Consider the following 19,573-nt stretch of genomic DNA (forward strand, 5'->3'; position numbering starts at 1 on the left):
AAGTGTGAAAGCTTATGCAGTTCTTAGCTTATATCTCAAAAATACTCCCCCACCCTTCCCGCAAAGAATGCAGCCTGTACTAAAAATAGACTATAAGCCATTGCGTGGGGCCCGGCGAGCTCTAGCAGAGAGCACAAGGTAATTCAGCAACTGTTCCTGTCCATTGCAGAGAAAACGGGGTTTTTTTGTACAATTTACTGGACCAGATCAAATATCATTTTATTGAGTGAAGTGGTTAGAGAATGGCGGGAAGGTGTGTTTATGTATGAATGTTTATAACATAGCAAATACATTTAAGTAAGAGCTTAAATGTATTCCTACAGAGGCAGCAGTATGTTACATAGGTTTGTCTAAATGTAAAACTAGCCCTGCAACACTGGAGACTACAGCATCCCTTGTATGGCAAGAAGAACAGTTTTGTATGAGCTCTGCCGGTATCCAGTAATCAAGTCAAGAGTATTTAAGCCCCAGGCCCAGCACCAGTCTTCGGGAACTGGGAGCCAGCCACAGACGACAGAATGCTGGTCGGAAATGGGGGAGTTCTCTGCCATTCACCAATCCTCATGATCTGTAAAGATAAAAATGTGTTATTTTTTTGCAAGATGGACTCATGGCCTTAATGCCCTAGAGGGGTGCATTTAATCTGCTGTGAGCGTGATCAGGGGGTACCCCAAAATATTTAAGGGGCGCCCCTGTAAATTGGGGTTCGCTTTCACACATCCCAATAATTGGCCTGATTGTGGTTGGGCAAACAGGGAGAATTGTGCACACCTGAAATCATTTGAAGATGCAGGTATACAGGTGTATAAAAGGCAGAGTGAAGCATGCGTGAGTGCAGCAGCAGGAAGGCCAGGATAGCTTGTGGAAGTCTGAGGAAAATGGGACGCTGAGATGCTAGAGGAAGACCCTGTGCGGTGAAGGGTTGATGCATGGTGAGAGATCCGTGTCTCCAGAAGCCGGAGTTCGAGATCAAGAAGGGAGCCATAGAGTTGGGCAGTCCCTTTTACATGGCCAAGAAGTGCTGTTCCCTCTGAATGAAGGAGTCCTTCAGGGGTACCTGGGGGGGAGACCAGAAGACCCTGACCTCCAGTCCCAGAAAACAGCAGACTACAATAAGAAGGCGGCAACCAGTGAGTTTCAAAAGGTTGTGTTGAAACCCGGTACGCGTAAGGGAAGTAAAGAGATTACAACGTATTGGGAGCGTTCGCCTGCAGTTGGCACGTCTCCGAAAGCCATCGCATGATTTTCATTGAGAAGCGAAAGTATTACATTGTACCGTGAGGGCTCGCGTGCACTTGGCACAACTCCAAAAGCCTCCTATTGAAATAAACTCTTAAGACCCTGGCAGTATAAACGTGAAGCCGAGGGGAACCAGCGACGTGGGAGCAAAATACTGTGAGCAGATTTGTTAAATCAGCAAACCCACATTAAAGCAACAGAGAAAGACTTCTATCATACAAGTTATTGTGGACTTTTGAGCTTAAAAGAACTGCCAAGGTGGCAGGAAGTGGGCCAAGGACGGCTGGTTTCGTGGCCTGTAATGGGTGGGCCGAGTGGCCCATAAACTGCGGCTAGACCAGGGAGGACCTAGCCCATTCAGAAGGAAGATACAGCTTGAGGAAGGGCACACCTGAGGCCTTTTACGCTTGTGGTATGAACCAAGGCAGGAAGCTTAGGGAAGAGCCCTGGAACTGTGTTCGTTGTGTATCTTGCTCAGGGAAGAGCCCTGAGCCACTTGGGAACTTTTATTTATTTTGCAACAGAACTCTTGAGAACATTGTCCCTTTGAACTGTATCCTGAACTTGGACAAGGGAGCCATAGATTTCTCCAATCTGCTACTTTAAAACACTATTTTGAGTTAGACTAGTCCTACACTACATTAAGATGTTGAATATGAGGCCAACCATAGGTTGTGACACAGACAGACGTTTGGTTTCGGACTTTTAGACTTTGACGTTCCCCAGTTTCTCTAGGTAGGCCACTTCCCACCATAGTTATAGGGCAAGTTAGGCGTTCTAGCGATCCTGATATTTTAATAAAGGTTTTAGAAACTGTTATGTTTGTATGTGTCATCTCTTGATACCACAAAACACAAATGGGACCCAATACGGGCTGCTCGACCTAAACCAAAGGCCCACAGTTTTTTCACACATAGGAGTTCAGGTCACAATTCTTATTTATACAATTGCATCGAATAATCTCACTTATTCTTACCCTCCAACATTTTCGAACTGTACCTTCTCCTAAAGCTCCCCCTAGGATGCAGTGGTGCGCGGCCTATCGACGGACTGACCCTAAAATCTATTCTGGGAACAGGTTCAATCAGACTCACAAGGATGCCACTGTGTATATATTTCACAATAAAAAGCCTAGGTAGTGCCGGGATATGATCACAGCAGGAGTTTAGAGTACATTTATTTCTACCTGCAGATCTGCTCTGTACTAAAAACAGAGTAGTTTTTGTTTTGACTTTAAAAACAACTTTTTTTTCTGGGTGCCTAAATAATTAACTAGGCATCCCCTGTGTAACACCATCAACGTCTTTAATCCCTTCAACGCCTTTTGAAGAGTTTAAAACTGTTGCTCGAGGCATCGAGGTCCTACACGCCTCTGCCAAAGTCTGTTTTTTAGGTCCATGGTCTTCGAGGAAGGAGGAAGGGGAGGAGGAGGAGGAAGGAGGAAGGGGAGGAGGAGGAGGAGGAGGAGGAGGAGGAGGAGGACTAATGTACCTGGAAAAACTGATTTCTGAAGAATCCAGAATGAGAAAAATGCCAGACACCCAACTTCTGAGAGTTCGGTGGTGCAGGCAGCAACGTCGTCCTCAAAGGCTGTGGCCTATCCATCTATCCCACTGGATAGAGAGGACAAAATTATTGATACTTTGGGTAAAGAGTTTTCAGTCCAGGGAGCATGGCCCTCAAGTCTATAAATGAAACTTGTGCCTTGGCTAAGTACACTCACATTTTGTGGGATGTTATTGCTTTAGCTGTGGAACATATCCCTGAGGGTGAGGAGAGGGAAAGCTTTCTAAATCTGGTACTAGATGGCGAGGATGCCATCTAGTACCAGATTTAGAATCTCTACAATCTGGTTTGGACTCAGCAGATTCTGTCAGCAGAGCAATGGCAGCCAGCACAATCGCCAGGAGATTTGCATGGCTTTGAAAGTCAGGCTTAGCATCTGACGTTCAGGCACACTTGTTGGATATGCCTTTTAGATGGCTTCCGGTTTTGCGGCTCGAAAGCTGAGGAGACCCTAGAAAAGCTACAAGCAACTAAAGCCGCAGCGAAGTCACTTGGAGCTGCGATTCGCCAGCCAAGTCAGAACCAAGGGTCCTCACATAGATGGAGAGGTCAGCCCTATCGTTTATACTGCTCTATTACAAGAGGAATGGGCCAATTTGCACAGAGGGGTCATAAAGAGCTACCAGTGGTTCCACTCCAAACTCCTCTGAGTCCTTTGTCCACAGGACTGTGGTGGAGGGTTGGCTATCTCTGCATCTGGAGAATTGGCAGGGCATAACCTCCGATGCTTGGGCACTACAGGCAGTGGCCCAAGCATTTTTAAAAAGGCTCCTAGTTTGTCGTCCGAGGCTGATCTTGTCGGATCCTGATTGGCTCCTCTTACAGGAGGTCTTTACCCTGTTGGAGAAAGGTGCAGTAGAGTTGGTACCTGTAGCGGAGAGGGTTCGGGGTTGGTACTCTTCCTATTTCCTAATTCACAAGAAGATTGCAACCCATCTTGGACTTGAGACGCTTGAACAAGCTCCTCAAGAAGGACATGGTCAAAATGGTTACTCTTACGCAGATGTTTCAAGCCCTTCGGCTCCAGGATTGGTTGGTGTCATTGGTCCTTCAGGACGCTTGCTTTCATGTGCCCATTCATCACAAACACAAAGTACCTGAGGTTCGTGGTTGGTGGTTCTCATTATCAGTTTCGGGTTCTGCCATTTGGGCTCACCTCTGCCCCTAGGGGCTTCACCAAGCGTATGGCGGTGGTGCAAAGCCTTGACTCCTGAGTTGAGGGCTCAACATCTTTCGCAGATGGTCCAAAAATTTCAGAGTGCCCTGGCCTTTGGCTTCCTAAGGTTGCTCGGGCTCATTGCATCTTACATTTTTCTGGTGCCAGAAGTCCGTCTGAGAATGAGTACTCTTCAGTGGGACATCAGATCGTAGTGTTCCCAGTTCTCCGGCGTAACAACGGACCTTTTTCTGGTCCCTAACAAGGTCGCTTAGCATCTACTGTGGTGGGCCTGCCGGGAGAATGTGATGGAAGGAGAACCTTTTTGGCAACCATGGCCGGAGATGACAATTTTGACAGATGCTACTCTCACAGGATGGGGAGCCCCAATGAACAACCTTTCAATCAACGGTCATTGTTCTCTGTTGGAGTCCATACTTAAAATCAACCATCGTAGTAGAGCTAATTGGCTTTTCTGCCCTCAGTATGGGCGAAGAGTGTCCTGTTATTGGGAGGGGGGGGGGGTGTGTGTTTTTGTGTGTTTTTGTGTGTTTTTGTGTGTTTTAGTGTTAGTTATTCTGGTCAATTGCCTCACCATGCCGGACCCTTATATTAGGACATGTCACATAAACGGCTCGGATGTTAGTCAGTTGTCTGTCTTGTTGTGCAAAGTGTTTGTGTCGGAAAACGGGGGTGGGGCAGTGTTTTTCAATGTCCTACATGGTAGGATGGGGGAAAAGGTGTAAAAAGAAGGGGATAACCTGTCTCATGCATCAGTGTCTCACTCCCATTCCCCAAGGACCCTCTTCCCCACCCCCCCTGCCCCATCCAGGCAATCCTCGTTCACTGGTCCACTGATTCCCGGGGACTAGATAGACACCTTCAGGTTTCCCACAGCAGGCAGAGCCCTATCTCCCACGATTGGGCGTTGGTTCAGGAAGTTCTTCTAGAGATCTTTGCCTTTTGGGGAACCCCTCAAGTGGATCTGTTTGCAACCAGTGTCAACAGGAAGTGTGACCTATACTGCTGAAGGGAATTTCCTCCGAGAGGAGCTCTAGGGGACGTGTATGTGGTGGATTGGGATTTTCCACCTCATGTCACCAGGCGGTTGAGGAAGTTCAGGAAAGCCATGCTCCTGATTGCTCCGGATTGGGCCAGGAGAATGTGCCACCCGGATCTCCTAGAGATGGCCATCTGCCCTCCAATTCGTCTTACCCAAAGATAGGACTTGTAAGAGGGTGGTCTTCATTCAGAAATCAGTACTCTGAATCTTCACGCCTGGTTTCTGAAAGGGTAAGATTCAAAGATTGGGACCACCCGGAATACATAATGGAGGTGTTAAGGCCACCAACTAAGACTCTGTACTGCTGCCGTTGGAACAAGTTTTGCATCTGGTGCAGGGCAAACAATTTGGATCCCTTCACATGCAATGTCCCTACAGTACTGTCCTTCTTGCTCCATCTGGCCCATCTAGGGTTCCAGGTCTCCACAGTAAAGGGATACTTGGCGGCACTTTCTATTTTCAAGCGCTCGCCTGATGAGGGTTCATATTTCAAGGTCCCCACTGTAATTCCATTCTTGAAAGGGTTAATGAAAATCTTTCCCCTGGTCCCTTTTTATTGTACCGGTTTGGGATTTGAACTTTGTGTTAAGACATCTAACCAGGACGCCTTTTGAACCCTTGCATTCTTTCCCTCTCATAATGCTAACCCTTAAGACTGTCTTTTTGACGACAATAACGTCAGCCTGCAGGATTAGTGCGCTACGGGCTCTTTCCGCTAAACCACCTTTTACAACCTTTTTTAAAGACAAGGTGGCGTTGAGAGTGCGTCCTTCGTTCTTACCCATTTTCACTTAACACAAAAAATAGTGTTACCTGCCTTTTATCCACCACCTCATCCTTCTTAAGTTTTACATTTCCAGAATGTCAAACGTAACGCCGAACTCTTTATAGGCCACTAAATTCAGGCAAGCTATCACTAAGCAAACCACTTCACACTGGAAAATCCTATGCATTTCAGAATGCTATTCACTAGCTGGCAAAGATTTGCCTGATGGCATAACGGCGCATTCCATTTCATAGTGCTTCGGCTCTTCAAAGATTGGTGCCCGTTCAAGACATCTGTAGCGCGGCAACTTGGTCCTCTTTGCATACCTTCAGCAAATACTATGGTCTGGACTCTGTCAGGTCAGGAGGTCAGATTTATCTGTGCCCACTCCCTTATTCTGACTGCTTTGGGAGTGTATCAAAGATGAGGAATACGTGTGAGGATACAATCAATTCAAAGAACAAATTACTTAACCTGGTAAAGTTTTTTTGACTGGATGTTCCTGAAACGTATTCCTCATTGCTCTCCCATCCTTCCCTTCTTACTTACAGAGAATTTCTGTTATTTTACTCCGTTCTCTCTTTCAACGCCTGGTTCACCCATTAAAGACGGCTGCGCATTGAGAGAAAAAAACTACAACTTAGGCAGCACCGTCCACGTCACGGCTGAATACAATATGGAGGCTGTTCAGGGCCATGACTCTACGCTGCATGGCCCCAAATACTATGTATTTTTTTTTTTTCTTTTTTTCAAAGCTGCATGCAGAGTATCAAAGATGAGGAATATGTACGAGGAACATCCAGTCGAAAGAACATTACCAGTCATTTGTTCTTCTGTAGTATTTTTGTATGGAGATTACCAACACTTAGTCACACCGAGCCCCTGCTAAATATTTGTGTATAGGGACTCAATTGCCCACTGTGAAATACGCTTTTCAGCTGATCGTTTCCCCTAAAATAAATGTTTGGTTAATCAAAGGGAGCCAAAATGGGGAATCATCTTTTGAGCATCGGACAGCACACAGTGTGCAGTGATGGTGTGCTATAGGAGTTAATTAAGTCTCTCCCATTTCACATACTCTGCACAACACCTCTGCCATTAGAATGCAGTTATCCCCCCCCATGAAAAAATTTGGCCTAGCTGCCCACAAAATATCTCTCGCATACTCTCCAGACTACCGATGCGCCCCCGCCCACATTCCGGCATAACATGGGTGACCAGCAGGGACTTGACCACCCCTACCTACCTAGTATTGGATAATATGCACACAGACCATACCAATGGTGAAAGGGGCTATACAAATGCCCATTACGTTACATTAATTCAGGTTTAATAATCATTCTAACAACCTTTTCATTCAGCTGTTCTCTTCCCCAAAATATACATGGGGGGAAAAAGAGCACGTTTTAAAAATGTGGTTCATGCCCTTCTGCAGTACTGTTCACCTACCAGCATTGGTGGCCTTGAAGGGATTGAACTTGACACAGTTGAATTGTTTGAATTCCAACTAATGATGGGACTTAGCCAGTTCCCTTACCCTAGGCCAGTCGTCCCCTTACCGAATATGTAGGTCAGGCATTAATTGCCAATTATTTCCGTTTGTTGGTGATATGACTTTATGCCGACTGAAAGTTAATTGACTATATTAAAAATTATTTAATAATTACAAGATGCTAGAGTAAACCATATCCCTATGTTTAATGGCTGAAATACAAAATCAATAGAAGGGGAGTATCAGTAATCAGGCTCAAGCGCCACCCTCTTTGTTGATTGCTTCTCCTGGGCAAGTTTTATAACCTTCAGTCCACTAGGGCTCGGGCTAGGAAGTGATCTGAAATGTCATGGGCCCAAGAACTGTGCGCCCATGTGCTTTTGAACGCTGCATGCATTGAAAATGAGACATCTGGTGGAGAAACTGTCTTGCATGGCTACCTCAGCCATGTATCTGGGACATTACAGGACCAAAAATAATAGCGATTTGAAATGGCTGTTTTTGGTGATGAAAACAGTAATTTTTCAAAATTCTGATCTTAAATACACTACCATAGTACTAAGCAAAGCAAGCCCTTTAGAAAGGATTCAAGTCGATATTGTCCCATGGGAAAAGGGCTTTGAACAGTATGGCCAAACGTATTGTGTTGTTGTGGATGCAAGCTGCAACAGAGTGATGTCAGCTTGCATCCAGTTTTAATGGGCTGCTTTTGGAAGCCAGTGGCCCTAACCTGAGGACACCTGTTTTCAAGGCTTTGTTTCCGAGATGAGGAGTGTTAAGCCTTTTAGACGGCACATACTTCCTGAAGTCCAGGTACAGGATATACCGGAATCCATGTTGCAGTTGTTCAGCACATTTCATCAGTCTTCATGGCCTCTTAATTTAAAAAGGAAACTGTTTTCAGTATCCAAAGCATGGAAACCCAAGGAAAAACGAACATTATTGCTGTTGGCATAGCTAGGCAACTTTTCATTAAAAATTCTGTTCACTTCTATCATTATACATTTCTTCTCTGTACGATTTTATATTGTGGGTATTTTTAAGAAAAAAAAAAGAACCTGGACCTTAAAGTTTATCAGTTTTCATGATTGAATTTAAGAACCCTGTAATGCATCAATCCTAAGCTAATGAATCTTCATTAATGGAAGTGCCTTCCTGGTTCTTCGTCCCACCCAGATATGGAATGATCCTCTAGTAGAAACTCCTAGAGAATATCTGCTCTCAATAGAAATTCTGATCAGTTAAATCTGTATACAGTCAGTTGAAGCTGGAACCCCCTGCTGTAGCTAGTGTCATACTGCACATACATGTATCTAAAGGACCAGACATAAATAATGCTGGCTCTGGTATTTGAAATATGCTATGCCTGTCACCACTTAGTGCAGTTTCCATCTAGCGCTCAGCATGGAAATTAGGTGAAACTCAGACTGATGGGCCTGAAGAGACCATTCACTGGGTGGGAACCACACTGATGGGCCTATGAACTCTCCACTGATGGAACGCAGACTAAATGCCTGCAGTGAACATTCCATGTGTAGAAACCCGACTGATTGCCTGCTGAGACGGTGTGCAATGTAGAAACTTGACTTAAGGTGCTGGGAAGAACCTTCCTCTGATGGAAACCATACTGATTGACCTGGATAGAGCATTCCTTGACGTGTGAACCTATTTTTCAAGATATTTGCTTGAAGGGAGAAATTTTTTGTTCGTCTAATAAGGAGTAATCCCGTATCAAAGGGACTATTTGGTGGGGACTGATATGGGATTAAGTGAGAAACGAGTGGGTGCCGATCAGTATCTGCTTTACTATTCGTTGGAAAAACATCTCAATCTCTATGGGACTACACATCACCTTTGCACATCATCTCAGCATTTCCACATACTTTCTGTTGATATCCTAGGGTATGTTTCTGTTCCAGGGTGTAATATTGTTTATGCTCCTTGTTTGTGGGGGTATTGGCAGTTTGTGTCTGAGACCAGACAGGCAACATGCTAATGATGTAAATATCTGGTCTGTGTTCAGCCATTCCAGATGTGTCTTTCAATGTCTTGCTGTCATGTTGTTGGTATGTGTGTTGTGTGCCCACCATTAATGGCTTGGTGTTTCTCTTCTCTTCTCTCCTAGGAGGCTGGGAAGGATCTGCAACCTTCAAACTTGTATTCTCTGCGGGAGGTGCTATTGAGTTCGGACAGCGGATGCTGCAACTGGCGTCGCAAGGTATGACGGACAAAGGATGTAGAAGTGAGAGAGATTGGGGTGGTCAGAGTGAGATTAGAAGAGGTGTGAGACGCAAGGCTCTGGAGAGAGCTTGACTAAGAAAAAATAAGTCTGTCAGACACACACGGTTTGTACCGAGTTCTCTGTCTGTCTGTCTGTAGCTGGGCAAAGGATGTAGAGCTGGCAATGATGAGAAACCTGAATTGGGTAGACGTTGCTAACTAGTTGTTATAGGTTTGCAGGAGGGCTTCAGGGGTATCATGGGAATGGCCATAAGAATGAATACATAAATGTAATAGAGTATGGAGGAGCTGATTGGTGAATGAAGGGGTGAGGTAACGGGCAGGCGGGAGCTGGACAAAGCATGGACATGAGTGTGAACAAGGGAATGGAGGGAGCTGTTCAAAGCTTTGTGTGGGGATGGAGATGAAGGGATTTAAAGAGCTAGAAGAATGTAAAGATGGGTTTGATTGAAGGTACTGAGAAGGCAGGATTAAGCATTGAGGGTGTAGACCACTACACTGATGAAAGATGTCTGGGACTGAAGGTTGGGTAGAAAGTAGTGTCATCTTGGAGCTGTTTGAGACGTAAGCAAACATAGCATTGACTTACTTGGGTGTCTTTCCGTCTGCACCCAGGTTCCTGTGGGAGAAATCTCTACATGATTGACTGTATTTCTCACACCATATAGTGCTGCTAATGCCAGGGTCTACACCCCTGTCCTTGGGTTGATCAATGTGTGACTAAAGTATTCTTCTACAACACCAGTCTTACTAGTGCATGAGAGTGCCGGCTTCATCCCCACGGCTGTGTTCACTGTATGACTGTTACATTTTCTCCTGCCAATTTCTGTAATTTAGGGCCTCTGCTTGTGGTCTTACGCGGCACAGTTGTATCATGGTACTGTCTAAATGGTCTCTAAGTTCAAAATGTTGTGTGTATCTGTTAGTTTCCTTTGGTCTTCACTTGTAAGACCTCTTTCAGGAGCTCTGCGAATAAAGGTACCAGATGTTTGTTGAATCACTACTATTTATTTACAGGCAGAAGAAATGTTAGCGAACTATAGAATGTGGATATTGTGTAAGCATATCTTGTGGATATGGGAATGTAAGTCCTTCATAAAATACATGGTTTGAGGGTCTTTTGTTTCTAACAACAAATGTGAAAGATATACCATTACTTCCCATATTAAACTCCTCCCCATGCCCAAAAAAAAAACAATTGGCGATCACATTACATATGGCATGACGCAAAGTATTTGTGAATGTTGCCTGCGGCTGTGTGTCAAAAATATGTCAAGTTCCAGTAATTCAGGTAAGCTAACTCTGGGATGGGAGAATGTGATACTCTACATTTTGACAATTCCGACCCCATTGGCTTACTAAATTGGTTCAGATTGCACTTGGTCTCCTTTGGCTGGAAGGGGGATATGAGAGACTGGGTTGACTGGACAACGTAATATTGATGAAGTGCAACTACATTTTCAAGCATTTCCAATTTACTTTGCATATTTTTGTGTGATTCTGTACTATGTTTACTGAACAATCTATATTGGCACATGGTGGCAAGTGACCATAGAGCCTGGTGAGTAGCATAAAATGTGTAATGTTGCACTCTGTTTTCTGATACCACATGAAATATAATCGTTGGTCCTCCATGCTCCCTCTTTCCCAACATGCTGGAAACCTGGCTCCTGGAGCAGGCCAAACTCCTCCTTTCAATTAAAAACACTAACTATTTACGGTAGAAGGTACTCGCACTGGGACATGTGCAGGGAAATGGTGCATCTCTGCATACACTAGGGATTCTGCCTCGCCTTGTGGACTTCCTACCTGCAGTTTCTGTTTATCTGTTTTAATGAACGCTACATATCACACGACATGCCAGATCGGGTTGTTTATTCTATTTGACAGGATGATGGGAGGATTTGAGTACACTCCCCTATGTTTTACACTAGAGCTTCTCATTGGGTTTTAAAAAACATCTCTGGTTCAGCAAATAGTCTCTTGTTCAGTACATGGTCTTATATTTCATTTTTTTCAATCCAGGGATCCTTTCCTGGGGTGTTGTCTCCCTTCTTAATCCTCCTCCTGTATTTCTGCTTCTCCTGAAGGCCCCTTTGTCTAGGTCTCGGGCCCTTTGATTTCCTTTATGCCGGGCCCGGGAAGTGGCAAAAGCTAGGACTGGGTGAGGTGAAGTGAGTCACAGACTTTCCACCATTAGGCTAGCCACTTGGACTTCTCTACCATGTTGGGTCTGTTTTTCCTTATCACCTTCTAGTCTTCCGTTCCTGGCTCTGATCCACAACACCAGTTCTTGTCTGCATCCTCTTTGAGTTGGAGCAGTCTTGTTGTTAAAGGGACCTTTCCTGCTCTGCCTGTTCTCTTCTCCTACTTCCACCTCCACAATGCCTCATCACATACTACCACCCAACCTTCTGTCACGCTCCCCTGGCTCAGGGTGCGATTCCCTCTGCTTTACTTTCAACCTCTTTATCTTCAAACACCTCCCTCTTTATTCCTGGGGCTTCTTCGCACCCGCTTTTCCTGTATCCTCTCCTCACGAGCCCCAGTGATCCCTCTGTACCTCTCTGACCCTCTGCCATGCTTTTGCCCCCTACCACGCTTCTCAGGGCCACTCTTTTCAGGCTTTGGTTTCACCGTACTAACCTTTTGTTAATGTGGGGCTGCAAACGTAAAGTATGAGAAAATATAGGCTTAGGGACTGCTGTTAACAGGAGAGTTTTTGACAGTGGTATTGAATTATGCCTTGTTTCTGCATCAGTCTAGAGAGTCCGTGGACTGCCAAGTAGGCGGTGTGGTGAGCTAGCCGCATAAATATTGACCATTGTACGAAGAAGTAGGCCTGAGTGGTCAGCCATATTATTTGAGTGTTTCTGCCAATTTCAAATTGGATTCTGTTTCTGCCATTTCGTAGAAAGCACAAATATTAGCTAGTATTCTAAGAGTCAAGCCTCTGTTATGCCTTTTCATGAAATCTTTCCCAAGCGAGTGGAGCACATTACGAAATCATGGTTTCCGTTTTTGGCATAGCCAGAGAAAAATGCAATAGTAACAAGGATCGGTTTTGACGTAGGTGAGCTGCAGGTGCAGAGAGTAGCATGGGATGCCAAGATATCTGGTCTCAGGAAGGAGAAAGTATTCCGTCTAAAGATATGCTTGACACTAAGTCTTGATACGTTTTGATTATTTCAGGTCAATTCAAGCATTCCCAGACCGTTGCCCTTCTCCACAACAGTCTCTTTTCAAACATAACGTTCCCCACAGAAACAAATGCAGTCACTAGTTCAGTTTTAGAGCTTCCATCATAATGCACAGAACGACAAATTGAGGCATAGCAAGGCCCTGTTTATCTCTAACATAGATCCTATAACTATGTACAAACCTAAGACTAAGTGCAACACTATAACACACCTTCTCTCCTCTAACTATTAGCATTGAAAATGACGACTGCCCTTAACACCACCCTCTCATTTCATCACAGCCACTCTCTCTTTACTCCCCCTTTCACCATTACTCAAACTGCCCACTCCCAATCACCACTTGACTCAATCGCAATTCTAATCACCTCCATTAACGTTCTATTGAATCTTTCAACAGTGGCATTGCCTTTGGGGTTATAGAGGGCAGTGGTAGTGTGTTCAATGCCATTATCATCTAAAAATTCCTGCATCTTGCTGCCCACAAACTGGGGGCCATTATATGAAACAATTCTCCTGGGAAATCCTTCTCTCCAGAACACAGATTCTAAGAATTGTATTATCTTGTACAAGCTAATGTCCTTCACATACTTCGCTAATGCATACTTCAGGCCATTTCGACAACAAATCCATCATGGCAATCAAATGCACACCTCGGGCACCCTTCACTGACACAGGGCCCAAAATATCTACCACCATGACATCACAAAGCAAACTGGGCAGTTCCACAATGCTCATAGGCGGCACTCTGGTACTAAGAGCTTTGTCACTATCCAAACACGCTTCACAACTCTTCAAAAACAATCCAATATCGTTGTCCATCCCCGGCCACCAGAAATCCTGCCGTATCAGACCGTTTGTCCTACTGACGCCAAAATGTTCCGCATGAGCGATCTCCAACACCACTCTCATCATGCCCTCTGGCACCACTAATCGCTCCCCCTTGAGAATACTACCTTCTCCACACTCAAATCTTGTTTCACCCTCCTGTAACCCCTCAACCGTTCATCAACCTCTCCAATTGGCCAACCCTCGTGGACATATTTCATCGCCATTTTGTATACTGCATCCTTTGCTCCCTCTGCACTCCTTTTCCTCAGCAACCTTACAGTTCACAAAAACCTCTCACTCTTCCTCAAACACCATTGCCTCATTCTCCTCTATGGGATTGCGTGACAACGTATCAGCAATAACATTCAGCTTGCCCTTCACATGTCTCACTTCCATGTCCAATCCCCGCAGAGAAGATCTACCTAGCAATCCGCCTCGAAACTCCATCCAACCTTTTTCTTTAAAAAATGCCCACCAATGGCTTGTGATCCATTACCACAGCAAATATTCTCCCACACACGAACTGCTGAAATTTCTCAATTCCCCACACGCAGGCCAAAACTTCCTTCTCAACAACCGAATATCGCCTCTGCATCTTTAAGGACACCAGACGCCAAGGCAATCGTGTGTAACTCATCCCATTTCCTTTGCATCAGAACACATCCAAGTCCGCTCTCAGTTGCATCAGTAAATAACTCCACATCGCAATCATCCTTAAATCCTTTTAATATGGGCACACTCACTAAAGTATTCCTTACGTCCTGAAATTCATCATTGCGTCGTTCACACCAAGTGAATCTCGCACCTTCCTTCACCAAGATTGTCATGTTTTTCGTCCTCCCAGCCAAATCTTTCACAAAAATTCTATAGAATTCAACCAACCCCAGGTACGAAGACAGCTCCTTACTGTCTCTTGGCGCATTCATCTCCCTTCTTGCCTCCAAGGTTGCATATTTTGGTTTCACCCCATCTGCTGATAATTCATGTCCCAAACATTGGACTTTTGCAACTTTGAATTTACATTTCCCCGTTGAAATAGTCAAACCTGCATCTGCTATTCTTGTCAATACCTCTGCACATCATGCTCCTCCTCATTCTTACCCCATACCAATATATCATCCTGATAATAGCACGTTCCTGTCAACCCCTTTAAAAACTTGTTCATGACTCTCTGAAATACACGGGAGAAAAGTGATCCAGTGCTGTGGGAAGGCCCCCTCAACCCCACACAGAAGAAAACACAGAAAGAATTAGCCAGGGGAAATTGTGAAACTCGTGTAATCGAGACGACGTCGGGAGCTGTCCCCATACGAAATCGAAACCAGGACCCCAACATACTACGAATTACGGACGAACCACTGATGCTCGCAGCCGAGTGAAAAAACTCTCTCACTGAACACCAGAGGCCTGGCCTCATCCCTTGCCCACCATCAACTTGTGTGGAAAGGTGCGACTCTGTTGCCGATGAAGATGGGTGCAAGGCAATAGAGAGCAGTGCGCTCCCATCCACTCCGGGGGAGCGCCCTGGCCTGGCTCCTGGACCAGCGTTGCCCCTCCTCCACCGAGCAAACCGCAGATTTGCCCGGGATGTGATGGTGCCGGAACCTGCTGTGCCCAGAAGACAGCAAATGCTGGCGTTCCACCACCTCCGCCGGCGGAAAGCAGAACCCCTATGAGGCCCATGGACCCCGGTAATATTAAACTAAATACCGCCGGGAGACCATGCGATGACACATGAGCATTGAATCGCCGAGGGACCACGCTGAGCTGCAGGCGCAGCACGACCAACATAAACCACGACGGGACCGCGATCCACAGTGCAAACAGTAAGTGAACGCCGCCGACCCTCGCCAGCCACTGTATAGCACTAACAGCGGTGAAAATAACAACGCATAGGGACCCTAATCGTGATGCGAGAGTGGCGCCACGCGGACCGACTAGGCTACCTGGGCTAAAGGAAGAGACACCCTCAGCAGCTCACGGTCCCATATAAAAATCCATAACATAAAACTAAAAGCCATTCACTGTCAACCCCACGTGGAATCATGTGCGCTCTGCCAAGCTGTTCAATGGGGCCGCTGGGGCAAAGAAGTAACACACCCCAACTGACACAGACTCGCACCGTGGCACTGGGAACCCTGTACTAATAACCCAATGAGTAGAAGAACCTGAGAAACAAGCGACTAGCGCGGATCAGCCGGTCTGGAACCGCGTACCTTCGGTGAAGGAGGAACCCCACACCCAGAAAAGCTCACCGAACTACTGGGGCAACGTTTTCCTGAATACAGGCGGTCCTGTCGCACCTCCACAAGCAAGTTGTAAGTGATCAGCCCTGGCCACTACTTGACCTCAATACTGCCTGGCTCACTCAGAACCGGCTCACTTTACAGGGACCACCGTTAATTAGACCGGAGGGCCTGTGCTGGGCCACCCACAGGAAAGAAGAGACGCCTCTCAATTGTCCCAACACACAGGGAACACCTAGTGCTGCAAATTGAGGGTCGCGCCCTCTGCCTGCATCACACGTTCCGTCCCCATGACTTTTCGATGCCGGCAAACGACTTTCAGAGGATGAGCGCAAAACAAAAGGTCTGATCCAAAGACCCCTGCACCTCAAGGTGTCATGAGACCACATCTCCTGTAACAAAGAGGAATTCCTTCGCCACCCTCCCCCCCCCCACCCGCAGGACGAGAACACGTGGTGGGGGACTACAGCAAAGAGGAACACAACAGTAATCTTCCACTGTCTGTGAAGTGGGGGTTTCGCAAAGTGAATCGAAGAAACCTGTATACTGTTAACCGGCACTTGGCTTCACATAGACACTTTGAACACCTAATCGCTCCTGGAATCATTCTGGGGCCATCAGTACCGAGTAGTGATACGGAGGGTAGGGCCCCCTGGACCAGGGCGAGTGCCTCCTCCAGTGCCACAGGCACTACATGGACATTAAATTAAAATTAGCCAAATACGCCTACTCCCCACCATTACTTGTCACAGACGGTACAAATACAGTGATCATGGATACCTCCGGGACGGAAGCAGCTGCGACAAAAGGAGACATTGCCGCCCTCCTGAATGAGATAAGGACAGTTGGAGCCAACATGGGTGGAAAAATAGATAAGATAACACAGCGAATGGACAAGATTGAAGAGAGACTTGAAGGTGTTGAAAGCAATCAAGCCTCCAACAACGCCCTCAAATCCCAGATGGACTTACGAATAAGGGAGATTGAAAAAAATGGACAATTTGGAAAATCAAGAGAAGAAATAACCTACTCCTTTTTTTTTTTTTGGCTTCCCCAAAGGCGAAACAGAAGGAGACCTCAGGAAAACGATCCATGATATTATCAAAATATTGGTAGCGGACAAAGAGATCGATTAGCCCAAAACGGAGCGGATACATAGGGCTGGAGGCCCTACGGGTGGTCCGAGATCCGTCCTCCCCAGGTTTCACAGGTACCAGGATAAAGCTAGGATTCTCGAGAAAGCTCGAGAAAGCCAGGACTGGAGGCCCACTCACCCTTGGAGGAGCACAGATCACGATTTTCCAGGACTTATCGTCATTCGCCTTGGCCCTAAGGCGAATGTGCGACCCCCTAACGAAATGGCTCAAGGAACGAGGAACTAGATACAGGTGGGGCTACCCTTTCTCCCTCTTTTGAATATGGAGGCAGGAAAATATGACTGAAATCGGAAAGGGAGATTCGCGACTGCACTGATGTGCCTTAGGAAATGCGTCCAGAAGGTGGAGACCAGTAGGAAGCAGAACAGAATGGGAGACATTGGGAACTCCAAGGACCACGAAGGAAAAGAGTTAAGGGATCGAGGAAATACAGGCGAGGCAATGTCACACCCGAAGGAGATAAATGAAGAAAGCGATCTGCTGGAGCGAACGCTGTACAACGGTTACCAAGAAACAAGACGGACGGCTCGAGAAGCCATGAGTGATCCGAACTGCTTGGGGTTCCAATCCAGAGGCAACACATCTTGTTGCGATGCTCCTCTCAAAAGAGAGAACTGGCGACCTGTTGACAACAGGCGGCGATATCGCATGAGACACCATATATCCTTTTGTTTTGTTCCGGGGGATGGGAGGGAGAGAGGGGGACAGGAGGGAGGGGGGACAGGAAGGGGGCTCAAATGTTATTGAGAATGTTTTTGAAGACCGACGGTGAGGTAACGGTTCCCACTGGTGGTCCGACGTCGGCTCAATATTTCCAACCGGTCCAGATCGGACACCATCAACCAGGGATGGGGGATGTAGAGGGGGGGGGTGGGGGGGTCCGAGTGGGAAGAGGGGTGAAGTGTGAAGGGGGGTGGTGGGCTGGGGACAGAATCTTCACTGAGACTTGTAAGGGTGCATGCACGGTTGGTTGACATCTCAATATGGAGTCAATTATGGCTGAAGGGTCCTCCTAAAATGTATGATGGCAAATGGCAGTTGATACAGACCAACGGGTAGGAGACCTCCTTAGGGTGGGTACATTCAATGTTAAAGGTCGTAATTTCCTGACAAGGAGATCCTTAGTACACCGGGAATTCCACAGGGGGAAAAGTGGATATCCTTTTCCTACAGGAAACAAAATATGCTAAGGGAGAGGAATGGAAGCTCCTAGGGGCGCGAACAGGGATAGAATTCTGGGGATCCGGACCTCTGAGACGAGGAGTGGGGATACTCATCAGAAAGGGACTAGGCTTCACAATCTCCAAGACATGGGGGGGGGGGGGCTGTGGGGAGGTGTCGAAGGGCGGGCCTTACTTGTTGTAGGCACTATGGGAAATGTAAGTATCGCGCTCGCTACCATATACACCCCCCAAGACGGTCCCCAAAATGATGTTCGAAGCCACTGGACATTTCCTCCTAGGGGACGATTTCAATCTGTGGGTGGACCCCAACTTGGATAGGAAAGCGGGTAAAATTGAAACGAGGGACCCCACTGAAGGAGGGTCCGGTGAGGTTGCAAATATGTTATACATATATATATATATATATAGCTTGAGAGACACATGGTGGCAACTTTACCCAGAAGATTGGGGTTATACCTTCTACTCCGCCCCACACAATACCTTTAGAAGGATTGATTACATATACTTAACAGAGGAAACGAATAATGCCACTATAAGGTCAGATATCGTCCCGATCACCTGGTTGGATCACGATATGGTCATGGCTGACATTGACTTGGATATCTTGCCTAGGAAAGGAGGCCGTTGGCTGTGTAATGAGACTCTGGAAAGATCCAGTTTTTAAAACAGAGATGGAAACTGAGATTACTGAATATATATTAATACCAATAACACCGGGGAAGTCTCCAAGCTAATAGTGTGGAAAGCTGGGAAAGCGACCTAGCGAGGAGTCCTGATTAGAGAAGGGGCTAGCAAGAAAATGGAAAGAAACTTGGTCGAAAACAAACTCGGGCATGAGATTTGTCACCTAGACGGGGAAGCGGGGAAAGATGAAACTGGGAAGGCCGAAAATATTTTGGAGGCAAAGAAAGAGGGAAGAACTTCGCCTTCTAGAACAGGGACTGCTAGCCAGTAAACTACAGCTCCTAAGACAGAAGTTCTATGAGAAAGGGGACAAGGTGGATTCCTTACTGGCTGCCAGGTTACGTGCCCAAAGGATAGAGCGGAAGGTACTGGAAATAGAAAACCAGGACACCTCCCGCATCGCAACCAATGCAGACATCCCTGAGGCCTTTGCCATATTTTAGGAGGCCCTATATAGATCGGAAGCCCAACTCTGGGAGTCGGATACTGATCGAGACTTGTCCTCTGTGAAAATTCCCCAAAAAACTTATGATGAAAGCCGTGCATTAGAGGGTCCGATAACGGAAGAGGTTAAGAATGCGGTCAAGAGATTGTCATTAGGCAAATCCCCCGGGGAAGACTGCTACAACGCTGAATTCTATAAATCCTTTTCCCCCCCTCCTCCCTCTTATGGTAGAACTCCTTAATGAGATCCTAGACACTGGAAGAGCACCAGACGCTTTTGTCTGAGCCCTTATCTCAGAGATCCCCA

At 46.3% G+C, this 19,573-nt stretch overlaps 1 protein-coding gene across 2 annotated transcripts in view; it reads left to right on the plus strand.

Moving 5' to 3' along the window:
* The window catches only part of WBP2 (WW domain binding protein 2), a 417,756-nt gene that overhangs the window by 76,954 nt on the left and 321,229 nt on the right, over positions 1-19,573 (plus strand). For both annotated transcript variants that reach the window (XM_069654739.1, XM_069654740.1), the window contains exon 4: positions 9,408-9,500. In XM_069654739.1, coding sequence (XP_069510840.1) covers positions 9,408-9,500 — 93 coding nt within the window. The remainder of the gene's footprint in view (positions 1-9,407; positions 9,501-19,573) is intronic.

The sequence above is a fragment of the Ambystoma mexicanum genome, chromosome 3q, assembly GCF_040938575.1.
Source record: "Ambystoma mexicanum isolate Mex_15411 chromosome 3q, UKY_AmexF1_1, whole genome shotgun sequence".
Classification (NCBI taxonomy): domain Eukaryota; kingdom Metazoa; phylum Chordata; class Amphibia; order Caudata; family Ambystomatidae; genus Ambystoma; species Ambystoma mexicanum.